Here is a 19,197-nt window from a genome sequence, read left to right on the forward strand (position 1 = left end):
TTCAGTCCAGACCCCTTGCCTCTGTAACAGGGGAACACACTGACATTAGCACACACTGGCTGTGGTGCTCATATACAGAGCTACGAGGAGGCAGACCCGTGGGACCCCAATTGCATAGCTGGGAAGTCGAATGTGTTCATTAATTAATTTAACAAGTGTGTCCTAAGTATCTACTCTGTGCTAGACATGATGCTAGGTGTTGGCAATATCTTATACACCAAGGGGATTTATAAGACTTATAAGGCCTCTGATCACATGGAACTTACCTAGTGGCATTGGTAGGGGGTGGAGGGTGGGGATTAGAGACTATACTCACAGTGTTGAGTGGAGATGGAAAATAACTGCTACAGTGGAAAGTCTGAGCTGGTTTTCTGAATTCTATCTGTCTAGGAATGCAACTTCTTCAAAATCTGGGTCACACAGTGGAATGGAGATTAAGACAGAAAAAGGGAGAGAATCAGAGAGAAGCTTCTCTCCTCGGCTATTCCCGCGAGCATCCTTTGGGAGTTTTTCCAAGCCATCAGAAAGGGTCAAACATAGTGTCTGTAAGATGACAGATAAGAGAAACAATGAAAACTATGCCTTTGTCCCTTATTTCTGAAAGAACTCCAAAGATGGAACATTCTGACGAAATAACAGGTATCTTCTCAAGCATCTTTGCTATTTGGAGGTCAGTGCTATGGAGGAGGGCATGGCAACCCACTCCAGTATTCTTGCCTGGAGAACCCCATGGTCAGAGGAGCCTGGCAGGCTACAGTCCATGGGGTAACAAAGAGTCGGACGTGACTGACTGAGTGCACATGCTCAGTGCTAAGCATTTTACCTGTATTGGCTCTTTTAATCCTCACAATCAACACCTAGTAAGATAAACGCTCATTTTGTTCCCATTTCCCACATGAAAAAACAGTCCTAAAAAATCTAAGCGACTTGCCCTTGCCTAAGGACGCATCCCTGGTAGAGAGTGGAACTAGGACAGGATCCTAGCTGCCTGACTCCAAAAGCCTTGTTCTAAACCACAATCTTTCCATCAACAAAATTATTTTCCTCATTGTATTTAAGGAAAAAGAGAAAAGGTACTAACATTGCATAGGCTATTTAATCACAAATCTTCTGAAAGAAGTCTGTGTTTTCCAGATGTTATCTTGAAAGAGATGGTCAAACCTGTCCTTTGAATCAAAAGCAAATACTTTCTTACAATGCATGAGAAATTAAGAGATGAACTTTTGCGATTGCTTAAATATCCATGAGCCCATCATCTAAATTTTGAATTATGATTCGTGAATGGAGATCAGTAATTCAACCAACTAATGAATTACTCCTCAAAGTTTATTTTATAACTGCATACATTTCCATCTTTGCCCTTTACTTGATAATTGAATTAACAATAAATAAACTGAGGTGAAGCTGGTTTAGTGAAAACAATGTAGAAGTCCCTAATGAAGCTTATGCCTGTTGGGGGATAAATTCATATCAAAAATTCAAAAATAATATAGTAAAACTGAACTTTGAAGGGGTGGAGAGGTCTTTCTTTTGCTTTAAATCATTTAAATTAAATGTAATGAAAACTGATCAGAGTGCTTATTTTTACTTTGTTTTGTGGGAAATTGTGCTGGGAAAGTGGATCTATTGTGCACAAAGGATGTTGGCTTTCTGCTGCAACCACCAGGCAGGTTGAGTTGAGAAACAATTAGCTCAGTCAGCAAGCCTTTGAATCTGATTAAGCCAGGAAGTGGTCACTCCCCACGACAGGACAGAATGAAGGGAATGAAGGCGGTGGCCCACAACAAGGAATGATCTCTCTGTGCCTGTCTGAAGTACTAGAATTTACTGTGTCAAATTTATGTCGAGGATTATTTCACTCCATTTTGTTATTATTTCACTAAAACCAAATATAATCTTGTTTCCAAGTGGATCAACAGTCCACATGTGTCATGGCTACTGTCTCTTAGAAACTTCTGTTTATCGAGGCCTGACATACTCTCATGTTTTGGTAACGAGACGTCTTTGAGACCCAGAACCCAAGTCACAGAGGAAAATGCAGCCTTTATACCAGTCTGCTGGCTGGATTCTCATCACTCTGGGGGCTCTCAGTGTATTCTCTGGAGTTATTGCTTTCTTCCCAGTCTTTTCCTGCAAGTTTTGGTTCACAGGATGGAGTGTCTGGATTGCTTGTCCCATCTGGAATGGAGTTTTGGTAGGAAAATATTTAATATTAATGTTTTCTATTACATATGTTGAGAGAATAAAGGAAAGAGGGATGAGAATGATACGTCTTTTAAAGTTTTTCAACAACATGAGGACATAAAAATTCTACAGAAAATCAGATTGTACCTTAGAACATTGATTTCTATTAGTTATCTTTTAAAATACACATTTTTCTTAATGTCATTTAATCATGTATACAGTATATCAGGTGGTACTAGTGGTAAACCTGCCTGTCAATGCAGGAGACGTAAGAGACGTTGGTTCAGTCTCTGGGTTGGGAAGAGTCCCTGAAGGAGGGCATGGCAGCCCATTCCAGTATTCTTGCCTGGATAATCCCATGGACAGAAGAGCCTGGTGGGCTTCAGTCCGTGAGGTTGCAAAGAGTTGGACATGGCTGACGTGATTTAGCATACACACACACAGAGTGTATCAGATATACTATAATGAAATGCTGTTCTCTCAAAACTTACTTTATTTGACTCTTCTCACCTTGGCATTCTGAGAAATCTATCTTTCAAAATTTGAGTTTAGAAAAAAAATACAAACCATGAAAAATAATTTTTAAATGAAGAACAGAGTAAAATAATTTTCAGGCAAATACTTTTATTAGAAACACTAAGGTGTGTTTATGTGACCAAGAAGTTTGCCAGCCCAAAGTCTTAGTTCTCCCATCATTTTCTCTGAACAAAACTGTTTGCACTGAAAATAACTGAAGAAGTTGGGTGATGGGCTTCACTAGCTTCATATGTTGCGAAACCTGCATGTGCTAGATACATGTGGATACTAAGTAACTGCTCAATGTCTTCCTGTTAAATGGTCTCACAGATGAACAATGATACTGGTACCTCAGCTTCCTGGGTCAAAGAGACAAACAAGGGTAGCCTTGAAGTAGGTGGCCACCATGGGGGCATGATTGAAGAGGAGTTATAGAGGCCTGAACATTCAACAAATCCTTCTCTCACTGTTTCCGGGATGCCTGATATTCATTATTGGAAACTAGATAATTCGATTTTGAAACTTGTTGATCTTATGGAGTTTTCTCTTACAATATAGCCACTGTTGAGAGGGGCAATATCTTGTCCTTTTTCTAAGATTTTTTTCGTGTGGACCATTTTTAAAGTCTTTATTGAATTTGTTACAATATTCCTTTTGTTTTATGTGGTTTTTTTGTTTGTTTTTGTCTTTTTGGCTGTGAGGCACCTGGGATCTTAGTTCCCTAACCAGGAATTGAACCCTCACCCCTCTGCACTGGAAGGGGAAGTCTTAAGGGAATTCCCTTAAGTCTTTTAAAAAAATCAAACTTTAATGGAGATGCCATTTAAAAGCAAATCCCTAGGAAATATTATTTTAATTTATTTATTAAATAAATATATATTGATAGCCTACTACAAGCTTTAGTTACAATGGAAAGGAAAATAAAGTCTTGCTATTAAAGGCACTCAGTCTAGGGGGGTTAATGATGGTGTGCAGATGGAGGAACACTGGATGGGAGGAGTGTGGAAATGAATGTGGAAACCACTTGATGGCATTTTTCTTTTCTTTATTTAACACATTTTTTACAACCACCACCCAAGTGTTGAACTTTTCCTCTTTCCCCCAACCCCTACCACAAACCACACAGTCATTCAAGAAAGTGTTTATTAAACATCTACTAGAATGCAGAGATGACAGTTACACTTATACAAAGGACTACCAACTTTTTTGTTAGTGACCCAGAGTAAGAAAAATATTTTACATCAAGATCTGAAATGTACATAAATAAATCTTTCAAGGGGAAAAGATAGATGTTGAAACATACATATAAGTAGATTTATAGAACAAAAGATTCACAAAAAAATACCTTAGCTTCTGTGTGAAGCAAATTCTTATATTTTCTATTCAATTTTAAAAAGAAAATTCTGACTTTACAACTAATGCAGAGTTTAACAAAACCATTATTATAGCTCAACCCTGTTTCCCCTTCTTATAAATCTTTGCTTATCCCAGCTGGGTCTATCATAATATAGTCAACAGATATTGGTGATTTGACTTAGTTCACAAATTATTGAATATAAACTTTCTACACCAAACATCTGTTTTACTAATCATGCTTTATTTAGCTAATCAGGCCCAGAGAAATGATATGGTAGCCCAGAACTAGTCAGTGGCTTTTTTATTTTGAGAGTGACAGCATAGGGAAGTAGAGTCAGAGAGTTAGGATTTGGGAAGGTGGGCCTTGTTTAAGGCCTGACTTTGACATTCTTGGTATGTAGTCAAGAGCAGGGCACTCATTCAGTTGGTTCTTCATTGCCTTTACCTATAGACCATGGAATTTCACAGGTAGAGAGCCCATGTGAAACTGTCTAACCTGAGAGGCTCAGAGAGAATGAACACAATTTGAACAAAGACTTCATATTTTCAAAGCCCTACAAATGCTAGTTAATACCATGCGTTTGATTTATGCCCCACTCTCTGTCTAAGCCCTTTGTTCTTAATCCCTTGCACCTGCCTCACTCTCCCAATCTGTTCCCTGATGACATGCTAAGTTCTCTATCATGTTACCTCCTGGACCTCACCTCCTATCACTCTTCTTTCAGATCATTTCTTTCCCATCACATTCCAAGGTGTGTCTGCCTCAGGGCCTTTGCACTGCCAGTTCTCTGTCTGAAACCTTTTCTCACACAGCTTATTCCCTAACTTCCTTCAGTTCTTGGGTCAAATGTCACTTTCTCACAGATGCCCTCCCTTACTGCCATATTTAAAATTATATACCTCCCCTACATTGGTATTCTCAGTCTCTCATCATTGTCCTATTTTTCACCCGTAGCCCTTAACACCATCTAATATACAAAGTAATTGTCTTATTTATTGTCACCCTTCCCCCCAAATGTACATTATACAAAGGCAGGATTTTTTTTTCTATTTTGTTCACTGCTGTATGTCCAACACTTAAAACAGAGTGAGTAAATATCATGCCATATATTCAGTAAATATTGCCTGATATTTGGCAGTGTTTGCCTGATATTTGCCTGAATTTGCCTGATATTGTCAGTGTTAAATGAGTGGTGAATCCCATGCTCTCCATTTTGATAGAACAAAACTCCTTATACAGTTGAACTCTGATTAGATTGTAAAGAATAAAGGTCCAGCTGATATTTATACTGAAGCAGGAAAAATACCCTCATGAGAAGGAAAGCAATAAGAAAGCTTACTCTTTCAATAAGATCTAAATTTGGAACAGTCTGATTTTTTTTTTTTCCTAGTGAGTTTTCGTAGTAAACCACAGCTCTGTCTGATCAGGGTCAATCTCAAAAGGTCTCTGACTCATCCTGCAGCCATCTCTGCCAATCACTTCTCAACTTGTGTGCAAAATTTATCTTCCTTTGGTAGAAAGATGATTTTTACACTTCAATAATATTTTCTTTTGAAAATGACTCCATATCTCTTTTGAGATTAGAAGAGAGAAAATTTTAGAAGTCATCTATACTTTGTATTTGTTTGGTGACTTTCATTCAAGGCTTTCTATTCTTCACAAATATTTCTCTTCAGACTCTCACCTCAATTTGGACAGCAACATGATAGTCAGTTTTCCTAGGATTTCTGATGTAGGTTATTTAAAGGTATCAGCTGCTAGAAGTGTGAAGCAAGGAGATCATAGTGCCTTAAGGACTGAGCTCCACTTTAATCCTGGAAAACCTGGCCTGTAGATCAAATTCAGATGAAGAGACTGAAGTGCAGTGAATTTAAAAACAGGACCTAAAGCCTGCAGGATCCAGTGACTTGGCCAACAGTGAGCAGCAGTGCTGCACCCACAGTCCTGCTTGGAGATAGGAACTTTGGAGAAAAGCGGGGCTAGACTCATTCATGCAATCTGCAGTCTCCTCATCCGTTAGAGAAGGGGCTTGATGGCACCAAATGCTCAAGACTCTCATAGCGTCAGCAGTCCTGTGATTTCCAACCAACCAATGGTCAGTTTTCTACTTAGCTATCCTAAACTTTTTGAAGCTTAATTTGTCCAAAAATGAAATCATCTTACCGCCAAAAGCACTTATTTCTTCTTCTGACTTGGCAGTCTTTGAACTCAATTTCAAACCCTCAAATGAATTTTGACTCAATCCTTTCCTCTAGTGTTTCTCAAACTGAAATGTGCATACGAACCAACTAGCACACTTGTGGCCAGTGTGCACATGTGTGCTCAGTTGTGTCCACCTCTCTGCAGCTCCATGGACAGAGCAATGTCAGGCTCCTCCATCCATGGGATTCTCAAAGCAAGAATACTGGAATGGGTCGCCATTTCCTTCTCCAGGGGATCTTCCTGAGCCAGGGATTGAACTCGTGTCTACTGCATCAGAGGGCAATTTCTTTACCACTGAGCCACCTGGGAAGCCGAATCAGCTAGAGATTTTGTTAAAAATGTTGGCTCTGATTCTACGAATCTAAAGGGCAGTTGAGATTCTGCATGTCTGACAAGTTCCCAAGAGATGAGATACTACTGGTCCTTCAGACTTAGGGCAGCAACACACGAATCCAGCCCATTTCAGCCCCACTTCCGCCCCACCACGTCCAATCTACTGCCAAGTAACTTGTATTTTTCCCACAAGGCAAAATCTCTATGTTCTTTTCCTTTTTCGCTCTCACTGCGCACCCCTGCCTACCTCCTTACCACTTCCCACCCCACTTAGGTTTTATGCCTTGAGACTTTGATAGCTAAACTGTGAGAATCTGTGTGTTAGTGGATTATAAAATCAAGCTGTGGGGTAGTGAGTATTTAAACATATAGAATAAAATCAAACAGAAAAGAGTTATATCACATAATAAAATTACGTGTTATCATGTAAAAATATTTATAACTTGGTCATGATGCAAAATGTGTATCTTATTATGGATAGAGGTTTAAAGAAAAAGCTTGAAGAGCAGGATCTTATAGAGATCTCTAGGTCTTACTCCATACCTATCCAGCATGCAACAAACAGCTTATCTCTCCAAACCTCTGCTGTGTCCATCTAGTCCTGTCTTTGAAAATCTTCAGTGTTGCTTCATCATCCAAAGTTCAGATTTGTTAGCCTGGACTTTGAGGCCCTCGTCTACCTGGCCTCTTGCAGCTTTTGAGCCTGGCTTCCTACTCCTCTCTGCCAGAGACTGACCCTCTGATGGTCCGGGGTCCTCTCACCTTTTATCCCCCAAGCACGCCTGCCATGTTCCCCCCCTGTGTATATGAGGTCCCAGCTGCCTGGACTGCCCTTTCCTCTGTCTCTCCCACTGAAATCACAACCATCCTTCAAGCAATCGCCTCCATCAGCGATTGTCCCCCGGAAGTGGTATCTTGTCACCGACCTCTTCTCACACAGAAAGCACTCACTCTTCCTGCCTAATTTTGTGGACATTCTTATGTCCTTCCTTTCACATCTGGATGTAAATTCCGTTGAGACTTGGAGCCATGGTTTGTATAATTATTGTTTGGTGAGCTTGCTTTTCTTATTTAGCTTCTCTGTGCCTCAGTTAAAAACTAGAAAATGATTTACCTCCTAGGGTCATTCATCGTGAGGATTAAATGAATTAACTCTTGTAAAGTGTTTGGTAGAGTGCCTGGTATCCAGTAAGTGCACAATAAATTCTCAATGTTATTATCGTCATTCCATTGGCATAGTGCCTATCATGAACCAGTACCCCCAAAGTAGATGTCTGTAAGTGAATAAATTAACCCATATTATAAGGATTCCTCTAAAAGTTTCTATTTCTGCTGTGAAGCTCTCTGCTTCCTTCAATTCATCTGCTTCTGGGAACTGCATCCTTACTGGGGCCATTTAAAGATTTAGTGGGAGGGTTCACAATTAGCAGGCAGAATGTGAGCAGCAACTTTTGCCAGACCCAAGTAATGTCCCTCAAGCTGCTCCCAGAGAACAAGTCCACAGCCAGACAAGAAGGCAGAGGGTGCAGGTCTGGGTCACCCTCTGCGCTCACACCCTCCTCAACCATAGCCTCGCCTCTGCCCTTCCTCACAAGCTGGCTACTCCTCTCTGCCCAATTCTTCACCTCTCAGAACTTCACCATTTCCTTTTCCCAACTGACTTCTCTTCCCTATTTGCAAATCTCTCCTTCTTAAATTCTTTTCCCTTTCCCTATCTAAAAATATTTTTTTCTAATGAGAGGAGGCAAGGGGAAAGCCCGTGCTCTGGGGGGAACACCCTCACTCCATGTCCCACCCACAGCCAGGCACCAAGAGAGTTGGGTGTGCTTGCGTCCTCAGTCACCATCCTCAGGGTGGATTGAACAAGTTACTGAATGGCATTCATACACCAACCTCCCCCATGAAAGATCTTTTTCAAAGTTTTGTGTAAACAAAGCAAAATTCAAGCTGGCAGCTACAACAGAAATAACAGGCAGCTGCGATTCTGCAGGATTTTTCAACTTTTGAAAGGAAAGAAACAGTTTGTGCCAACGTAGCTAAGCCCATCTAGAATGTAAGCATCTGATAATGTCAGTTATCTACTGGGACTTCAATCAGGAGAGGTGTCTCCTTTGCTTTTATTTCATTTGCTTTAGAGTTTCTCCTGCGTGGAGGAGTGACGTGTCAGTTGAGCGCTTTGCCTCTGAAAGCAGAGATTGGCCCCAAGCTTAGCATCAGTGCTACAGTTGCTCTTAATAATTCTCCTGTTTTGTTGTACTATTTATGCTGGCTCAACCTCCATAGGGTCGCTTGGAAACTTTCCTCTTGCAGAATCAAGCCCAACCTCGTTTGACTACAGATGGTTCTGTTTTTATCCATGGGAGTTTAATGGGATGGTGGTGCCAAATCTGGAATTTCAGGCTTAGCTACAATGAGAAGTTTTGTGTGAGTGTATGTATGTGTGCTTCCCCCCTCACTCTCAAATTCTCTAAATCCAATATTCAAAATAGAATATGCCAGGAAAATGAAAAGCTGCTTCTCAAAACAATAAATATACCAGACCTGGAGCTACAAAAAGTAACATCCCACAAAACCATTTTGGTAAAAGCTCTGATTTTTTTCTCCTTAAATTTGTTGATGCTATACACACAGTGAAGTTTATTTCTCTGTCAAAACCCTAAATTGTAACTATTTTTAGTCCTGTCCTCATTCTATATCTTATTTCTGGCACATCTCTTTCTGGTTTTCTCTCTCAACCCCAAAACATTCCTTGCACAGGGACAAATTATTTATGGGTTGGGAATAAGCAATTTCTGGATTCAGTGGCCACAAAGGTCTCCATCAGACCCAGTGCCAAATCAAAGATGAGTCCAGAATTTTTCCCCACTGTTTCTCAATTCTGATGACACCATTCCCTCCTTTGTTGAACTATTTTCATTCTGCATTTGGGAACTTTTTCTTCAACGGAGACTGTTAAAAAAATCTCTTAAAAGTTGGACACCACTGTCCCTAGAACCATAAATGCCCCATCATGCATTTATTCTAATGATAATTTTTATTACTTGAAAAATAGAGATCATGGATTTGTATCCCACCAACAGGGTAAGCCTGCAAAATCTCTGAAGAAAGCAAACAGTAAAAGATATGCTGCTACTGGGAGGGTTTGTCCGGGTGGGTGTGGGTAGGTTGAGGGGTGGGGTGGGGAGGAGGTTTTGTGACACATTTCCACTCCAGTTCCTCCTGTTTGTAATTTTAGCAATTTGTGAGAGAGATGAACAATAGACAGTTAACCAAAATAAAACATATGGCAAGGGTTATAAAGCCAAGCTTTTATTGCAGTGACATCTTACAGTAGTAAAGGTTATAATTGTGATGGCAATGGCAAGATAGAAAATTTAAAAATGAGCCTGTGTGAATCGTGTCTTTGTGACACTGATGGCTTCTTTTCCTCATTGGCATCACTGATGAGGAGGCAATCAAAGCCATAAAACCATTTAGCTATCTGCAATTCCTTCCAGTTCATGATAAAGTTGTCAAACTGTGAAGCAGATTGAACTCTTTCCAGAGGTACCTTCTCTCATGGATGTTATTTTACCATGTTCCTTTTCCAGGCCATCACAACTGGTATCCTCCTACTGTTGGCTCACAAAGAGTGGACACAGAGATACCTGGTAAATATATAGATGTCAAGTAAAGTGGTAGAGTAAGTTTGAAGCTTAAATCTCTACTAGTTCAGGATAGAATACAAAGAATGTGATTTCTGATTAAAACTGAATTTTGTCTAATTTATGCCTTATTATGATGCATTTCAATAAAACACTGTTTTAAATGACTAATTTTTATCTGATACCTGCTCCAAGCATTTTCTACAAATTACTGTGATTATGGCATTTAAGTATTGCATTAATAGTTTGGGAAGAACAGAACCTGTGTTAGTCTTCTTGAATTACATTTTGCAAAAATGGATCTATAGTCTTGTCTGTTTTAATGATTCATTTTCAAGTTCTCAATTCCTGTTTGGGATCTCTTTCCACTCTCTCTACTGCCTCTCCCATAAAAAGGATAAAAAGTCTATTTCTTGCATTTCAACAGTATACAGTCAAGTACAGAATGACTACCTTGAGCAGATTATAGCTCCTCTTCCCATGGCCACAGCAGGGCTTCTGAAACTTTATGTGTGAGTTACCTGGGTATCTGGTTAAAATGCAGATTCTGACTCTGAAGATCTGCAAGAGACTGAGATTCTCCATTTCTAATAAGCTCCCAGAGGGTGTCAGTTCTCCTGGACCATGGACCACACCCTAAATAACCAAGTCCTAGAATAAGGCAGGGATTCTGTTCACTCATTTCTACTTTTCCCACCCTAGACTGGTTCTCAACATGTGATAGGAGATAAATAAATGTTTCTTGAATGGACTTGATTTCATTTCTGCCCCAGTAGGTTGATATGTTATTCTCCCGTATTGAAGGGTCAAGAGGAAAACAAAAGGACCTAAAGAGGTAGCTGGAACCCATTTCTCCTTCATTTCCCAGTAGGAAAGATTAACAGGCAGCCTCTCTTTTTCCCTTGTGTTGCTAAGAAGCTTCTAAAAAATCGAGCTCCCAAAGTAATAATCTGTTTATGTTTTATTTTCAGTGGGAAGCTAGTTTCACCTCTGTGATTCTGAGCATGATGGGATGCCCACTTCATTTTACAGTAGCCTTGGTTTCTGCTCTCCTTGGCCCGTACTGCTTCTACTCACTTTCAGGGATTGCAGGGATCAATTACCTTGGTTATGCAGTTGCTTTTCCTTTTCCGTATGCAAAATTCCCATCAGTCTGTGTGGACCCGCCACACTATGAAGAGTACCACCTGACACTGCAAGCCCTCGACCTGTGCCTGAGCTTTGCCATGTTCTGTGTGTCCCTGACGGCCTTCATCACACTTTCTGCAAGACTTATCCAGAAGGGACATGTCAATGTAAGTTTCCAGAACAGGGCAGACACTTCTTGTGCCACTTTCAATGCTAACATGGAAAGTTTGGTATAGTAATACTTGATCTGTCTCTCTTACTTACCTGTGTATCTTGTATAACCAAAAATTTCCCCCTCTTTCTACTTCTACCCCAGCCAAGAGACTGATTTACATCAACATCAGATTCAGCTTTCTTTTTCCAAAAGGGCTGATAATAATATTAATGATATGATAATAGAAATATAAACTGAATATTTAGTATGTGTCCATTTCACAGATAGTAAACGGAGGCTAAAGAGTTTACATGACTTGTCCAGCTTATCACACAGCTTAGTGGATAGTAAGACCAGATTCAGACCTCAGAGCTATTTCTCTTCATTAGGCCAGATTTACCCTGGGCTCCCTCATCACCACCCTGTATCCTCTGCTCCTCTGCCAGACCTTTAAGATGCAAGGCTTTGGCTTCCTTGAGGACTAGAGTGGGTTGATTGGAAGAACAGCACAAGGGATTTCTGGTTCAAAATTCCTGTGGTTGACACTGGGTCCCTCTTTTGTAGGTTGAACAGCCTATCCCTAAAAAGAGATATTTCCCACTACAGACTGTTACACTGGCCTTATGATTCAAGTTAGGATTATATCAAGGTTAAGTAAATTTGGGTTATGTTAGCCAATTTTTTTCCAGTTTCATCCTATCAACACCAACCAGTAAAGCTGGAAGACAAGAATTTGGCACTCTTGATGCCTTTTGTGGTCAGTCTTGTCCTCTTCAACTTCTTCATAAATCTGCAAAGGAAATCCTGTACATTCTTAGGAACAGAGTTGATTTTACAAGCAACTCTCTGAGAAACAAGGCAAGCAGACCAAAATCACCACCCCCACTGTACTGCCGGAGCAGTTTAGTATTTGAGATCCCTCCCTTGTGGTGAATGACCTAACTTTCTAGAGTCGTTTGTTAAAAGGAACATATGCCTAGGAGAACCACCCATTAAAGAGTTGACAGTCATAACCCCTTCACATGGGTGGCTAATCAGACATCTGGCTATCATTTTAGGCATAACCCCCACAACATTGAGGTTTAACCTGGGGTGGAGGATAGGGAGAAAAGAATGAAAAAAATATATGCAGAGCTTGGTAAGCCAGCCCCATGGAAACCCAACAGTGAGACCACCTAAAGTTCCTGGAGAGAGAGAAAATTAACTGAAAGCAGAGAAAGAGTCTGTGACTTCACAGGTTTTTGCCTTTGCCCATCTTGCTCAGAGCAGTTCCTAGGTGTGTGGTTTCTGCTCTGAGTTTAGGACCCAGTAGAACTGCAACATGTTACTCAAAGGGGTTCAATGGCATCAGAATCACCCAGGGTTCTTGTGAAACGAGGTCTCAGAATCCTTTCCAGGTCCTTTCACACCACATCAGAAATTCTGGGGTTGGAGGCAGGGAATGTGCATTTTTAACACACGTCCCAAGAGATTCTGATGAAAATTCTCTTCCTAGCACAAGCTTTACTTAATATCACTTCTGAACAGAATTTCAGTTATACAATTTACATAAAATGGAGTACTCGTGTGGTTGAGGGTTCTAGATAACTTTAATAAGCCTGTCTCTGGTGAATGTTCTTGGATGACTTGATGTCACTTAATCTGTAGGGGTGGAAAATCACATTTCATTAGCAAGGATGAGCAGCCGACATAATGGGATATGATGTCCTGTATTAATAAATACACCACTGTTGCCCCGAGCCCAAAAGAAATATGTGGAGCCTGAACAAACCTTTGTTATCAAGCAGAAATCTCAGCTACATTAGGTACAATTTTCAGCAGTAAAATAAATGGATTGTTTATCAAAATTCTAGAAAACAGACAACTTTTTTAGAAGGAAAGGTGGATCATTTGTTGGGATACAGAATTCTACATAGTGACTCTACTTTTAAAGAATCTTCATGTAGTTGTGTTGTTAGATTCCCTAAATGCTGAACTGGATAAGTAATATTTTAAAATTTTTATTTAAAACTAATAAACATTGCAAAATATGCTGCTGATTCACACTTTTTCATATAAACAGAACACTGAAAATGCTTTTAAAAGCTTCAAGTGTCTGCCTGAAAATTAAAATTCTCTTGTGTAAATATAGTACATAGCAGGCAACTTGAAAGCTATGAAAAATCATAAAAAATAAAAAGAAGAAAGTGGTGGTTTGAAGGAGGATTTGGGGGAAATTATGGTTGTATTGTACAACAAAATCAAATTTTTTTCAGATCCATATGTAACAGTCAATATTATGATGAAAAATATTCCCTCCTAAGGATTTGTTTCTGTAAGTTCAAAAACATGTTTTCAAAAATGAATCAAGCACCCCCTTAGGAATCACCACATTCATTATTTCTTGCTTCCTGTGCCTTTTCAGTTCAGTAGAATTGAAGTCATCTTGTGTCCCAGTCAGCTCAGCTGCTATTAAAAAATGCCATAGACTGGGTGGCTTAACCAACACATATTTATTTCTCACAGTTCCAGAGACTGGAAGTCAAGATCAAAGTGCTAGCATGGTTGGTTTTTGGTGAGGCCTTCTTCCTGGCTTGTGGATGACTGACTGCTCACATAGCTTTTCCAGGGCCCAATTCTAGAGAAGAGCAATCTTACTGTCTCCCATTTTTTACGGACATTAATCTCATCATGGGAGCTCCACACTCATGACCTCATGGAAACTTCTCCCAAATGACTTATTGCAAATTACCATCACAGTGTGGAGATTAGGGTCTCAACATATGGACTGGGGAGGGGAGAGACATAAAGAGTTGGTAACATCTTACTGAAGGTCACACAGTGCTGGTGTATGAGCATGCAGTCAATTGGTGCCCAACTAAAGTCAGAGGAAGAAATGCTTGAAAGAGGTGTGAAGGGTTTGATGATTTTGACAAACACGAAAGCATGGTGTAAGTGCTACAGACTAAATATTTGTGCATGTGCACGCATGCTAAGTCGCTTCGGTCATGTCTGACTCGTGACTGTGGACTCTAGCCTGCCAAGCTCCTCTGTCCAAGGAGTTCTCCAGGCAAGAGTACTGGGGTGGGTTGCCATATTCATCTCCAATGTTATCACCCCCAAATTCTAAGCCCTAACCCCTACTGTGATGGTATTAAGAGGTGTGGGTCTTTGAGCAGTAATTAGATTTGGATGAGGTCATGACGGTCATCAGAGACTCTGTGATGGGGTTAGTGCCCATAGAAAATGAAAAGACCAGTCCTTTTTCTCTCTTCCGCAAAACAGTATACAGTAAGAAGGGGGACCATCTACAAACTAGGAAGTGGGCTCCCACCAGACACTGAATCTGTTGACACCTTGATCTTGGAAGTCCAGCTGCCAAAACTGTAACAAATATCTGTGGCTTAAGCCATCCATTATCTGGTTGTGTGTTATAGCAGTCCAGGCTGACCAAGACAGTGAGTCCTTCCAAATTTGTAGGGCCTCGTGGGAAGGGGTGGAGCTGGAAAAAGACTGAGAGTCCCCTGCTTGCGTGGCTCCATACAACACACTAAAGTGATCCTGTGGGCTTAGCACTCAATGCATGGGGCAAATGAGCATCACATAAAATTTAAGTTGAAAAACTAACATGCAAAACAACCATAGCTGAAATTGTCTACATTCTTGGTTCAGTAAGTAATCAAGTGATGAGAAAGGAAAGAATTGGGATGCCAGACACACTGCAGCTGTCCCCTGCAGCTACTCTGCCCCTCCTCCATGGAATGGAATGGCTTCATTTGTTTTCCTTTCATTATTCATTGTTATGTTTGGGGTTGTTTTTTTTAATGAAAGGGGGAAAGAAAACATTTTCCCCTTATCATGTGATACGATGGTTTTATTTTATTTTATTTTTTGAATTGAGAAATATTTGGCATAAAAGGTGTAGGTAAACCCTTTAAATGCAATTTAAAACATTGGGGACAGATTATAAGTGGACGACTTTCCTTTCTTCAAACTAAAGGCGGATTAGCAGCAATATACTGGTTCCTAATCTTCCAGCAAACCTACTCTGCATCCTTAGCAATAGAAACGTGTTTTGAAACAAGTTCATCTATAACTCTATTCTAAAGGTCTGAGGTTCCATGTTGGGCTATATAGCAAGGTCTTTCTGGTGCCTCTGGGAACTAATCCCTTTGGGTAGATCCAGTAAAACTGAAGCAGGATCATGCAACTATAAGAATGCACTGTATTTCTTCCTCATAAATTCTATCGTGTGGTCTTCTCAAATTGGTCAGTAGAAAAATCAGAATCTAGAAAAAGAATCACAACTCGGGGCATCACTATTCCTTTTATCTCATAATTTTGTTTGGAATAATAATAGTAGTTAGATAAAACTGGGGAATAGAAGAATAACTGTAGGTGCTATTTATTGGGCAGTTACTGTTCATCAGGCACTTTGCTTACTGTATTCCTCACAACACTCCAAAGCTCACTGAACTCATTTCACAGACGAGGATGTCGAGGTATTCATGTCAGATCAGGGTTCTCTCCCAGGGCTTGCAGGGCCTGGAGGCCAGGCTCCTTGCTACTGTATCATACCTCTTAGGTGGTATATCTCCAGTTTTACATACTCCAAGTGACTTGGCATAATCATGCTTTTCATGGACAATTTTTCTTATGTTATTCACAGACCAAAATTAACTCATATTTTAGAAATGGAAGTATTTTTCCCAGGATATTTTCTTTCTATTTAATCAGTGGGACCATACCAAGGGTGATAGCAACTTACTAAGAGAGGAAATGAGACTGAAGTGTCCATTGTAATGTATTAAAATAAGCCTGATATTTTGTCAAAGAGGGAGCAATAGGTGGGGAGGGGTTAGCAACCAGAGAACTGCTTTCTGTTGAATTTTACTTTATATATTGTTTTGAGTTCAACATATTTTCCTTTTAACATGCAGTCAGTTGAAACATCTAATAAAAAATATCCTAATAGGCTTTCCCCCTTGTTACTTACTCTCACTCTAAAATATTATTGTGAATACATTTTTAACAAATTTTAAATGTCATAGTTTTCAAAATTAGAAATAGATTTAAAAGAAAGAAGAAATTTTTATTTCATAACAGGGCAGAAACTTCAGTAGAAATCAGAAGCCTCCATTCCCTATAATCATGTAAATCCAGTTTTCAACAAAGCAAACTCAACTTCTGCTAGTGAATATTTCAGAATAACTGTAATGGTGCTAATCTCTGAATACAAAGCCGTTCAGGATTGCAACATTGTTGGTTGGACACTTTAAATTTTATTAATTGGAGGGAATACTTGACAGCTATTATTGGATGCCTGAGACCCCTCTTCAAAGGAAAGAAGGGAGAGAAAGAGAGGAAGTAATGAGGGGGAAACATAATGGAGGCTTTGGGAGGTGAGGAACCAACCCAGACATTATGACACTTCCTCTCCTGACAACTGTTCCGTACCTCTCAAGTGTTCCTCTACTCTGCCCTCTTTTCTCTATACCAACCGTGGGGACCCTGGTTTGGCTCCCGTATTCTCTCACTCAGACTTCTTCACTTCCAATCTCTTCCTTAAAAAGTATCCTCCGCACAGGCTCTAGAATGAACTCTCAAGTTCAGATCTGTTTGTATCATTCCCCTGCTTTCCCCTTCGCACTCCTTCACAGGACATCATGTGTACTCAGCTCCTCTCTGAGCACGTGAGTTCCTCAAGTTCAGGGACTAAGGTGAGCAAGAAAGCTGAGTCTGGGAGTGTGAGAATCAAAAGAGGGAGAGAAGCAGGTTGCAATACTAAATGTCATTTTTTATGTCCTCTAGCCATAGCTAAAATCTTACTTAAACCTACAGCAGGAGAATTTTAAATGTAAAGACAATTTACATGTCATGGGGAAATTTACTATGGTCATGGAATCCAAGAAGAAGCTCCAGAAACGAACACAATAGAAAAGTAGATTTGAATTCCCTGCTGCACTCCATGGGGTCACAAAGAGTCGGACCCCATGCTCCCCAACCAAGGAGCAGTGGCTTACTGGAGAATTGCTTTCAATATTAGGCTACACACAGAATCTGATATATACTGTTTAAGTCAAACAGTTTGAAGGGTAATGGCTTCTTCTATCATCAACTATTTGAGCAGCCTTGAACAAATCAATATTGAACCTCTTTGAGCCTAAGTTTCCTTGTTGGTAAAATGGAGATAACACCTACCTTACATGTTGCAAAATGAAATGATATAATTAATATTAAGAGCCTTACACTGAGCATGGTATTTGACAAGTCCTCAGATGTTTGCTCTCTTCCCCTCGATTCTAATCAAATTTAAATTCTTGGCTCAGTCAAGATTTCAGAACATGCCCTTTAGCCTTCCGTAATTTTCCAAAAAACCCAAACCAGACAAAATAGCAAATGACCAAAAGAGACAATGAACAGAGAGAGTCCCCACTTCGTAGACAACCCCTGCCCACAAAAGTAATGGTTCTTCCAGACTGTTTCATGCGTATGCCAGATATTTTATGACACATATATTTCTTTTTTTATATTTCTCCGCCATCCCCTTCCACCAATATCACCAATTTTGTTCTCTCTAGTGATTCCTCTTAAATCCTTAAGTGGTACCATGATGTTGTTACTTGAATCATTCTTCACTAGGTTCCTGTGACATAAAAAAGGCTAAATTAAATGTCAGAAATGACACTCTATTTTCTTTGATAAATTGTAGAAATAAACAGTATTGTATTTTTTTCTTCCTAGGGTCAAAAGAATGGACAATAAATTTGAAGCAATGTTCCTCTTAAATTTGTCATATTTGTGACCATTATTTTGAAATATTTCTAAAATTATTTTGATCTTTAAACTTTTTTCCTCTATGTTCTTATAACATAAAAATTGAAATAATTATACATTTTAGCCCTTTTGATAGTTAACCTTTTTTCTGATTTATATGCTATGATACAAAAATTGAAATTACATCATTGTTGTCATAGAATTTTAAAATTTGAAATAGAAATGGAATAAATGTGGATAAATGTTTTAAGTTCCTCTTGTTCTTTGTGTGATGTTCCGTTAAACTGTAATTTCATATTATCCAAATTAAGGAAACGCTTTTCAGCCTTTCTTCATTGCCATTACGGAAGTGATTCTAAATCTTCAAAGCACAATTGAATTGTGGGCATAATGAGAAAGGTCTCCTGCAGGGGGACTATGGCCCTCCCTCCTGACCTCTCTATAGCTGGTCTTTGGCACTTAAGACAAACAGTTTAATTAATTAGAAAGGACTTTAGTTGGGCTTCTCTGGTGGCTCAGAGAGTAAAGAATCTGCCTGCAATGTGGGAGACCAGGGTTTGATCGCTGGGTCAAGAAGATTCCCTGGAGAAAGGAATGGCTACCCACTCCAGTATTCTTGGCTGGAGAATTCTATGGAAAGAACAGCCTGATGGGCTACAGTCCATGAGGTCACAAAGAGTTGGAAACAACTCAGCAACTAACACTTTTAGTAGAGGCACTGTAGACCAAATTTTCATTGTCTATCCAAGATCCACATGCTCCTGACAGCTCAGCCATTTCCAAGAGGCATCCTCCATCAGCTATTGAATGATTCTAAATGTAGAGGTCTTTCTTGTCTTGGCTGGAGACCTGCTTTTCACAATCTCTATGTCTTGGTCTTGCATCTGTAGCCCTTGAGAGCACAGTTCAGTGGTTCTCAAATG

General features: G+C 39.8%; 1 protein-coding gene across 1 annotated transcript in view; it reads left to right on the forward strand.

Moving 5' to 3' along the window:
- The first annotated feature begins 2,020 nt into the window (after positions 1–2,020).
- TMEM212 (transmembrane protein 212) overlaps positions 2,021–19,197 on the forward strand; it is a 38,065-nt gene continuing 20,888 nt past the window's right edge. The window contains exons 1-4 of the mRNA XM_043875439.1: positions 2,021–2,194; positions 10,183–10,242; positions 11,208–11,531; positions 18,242–19,012. Coding sequence (XP_043731374.1) covers positions 2,036–2,194; positions 10,183–10,242; positions 11,208–11,531; positions 18,242–18,262 — 564 coding nt within the window. The 5' untranslated portion in view covers positions 2,021–2,035 and the 3' untranslated portion in view covers positions 18,263–19,012. The remainder of the gene's footprint in view (positions 2,195–10,182; positions 10,243–11,207; positions 11,532–18,241; positions 19,013–19,197) is intronic.

The sequence above is a fragment of the Cervus elaphus genome, chromosome 19, assembly GCF_910594005.1.
Source record: "Cervus elaphus chromosome 19, mCerEla1.1, whole genome shotgun sequence".
Taxonomy (NCBI): Eukaryota; Metazoa; Chordata; class Mammalia; order Artiodactyla; family Cervidae; genus Cervus; species Cervus elaphus.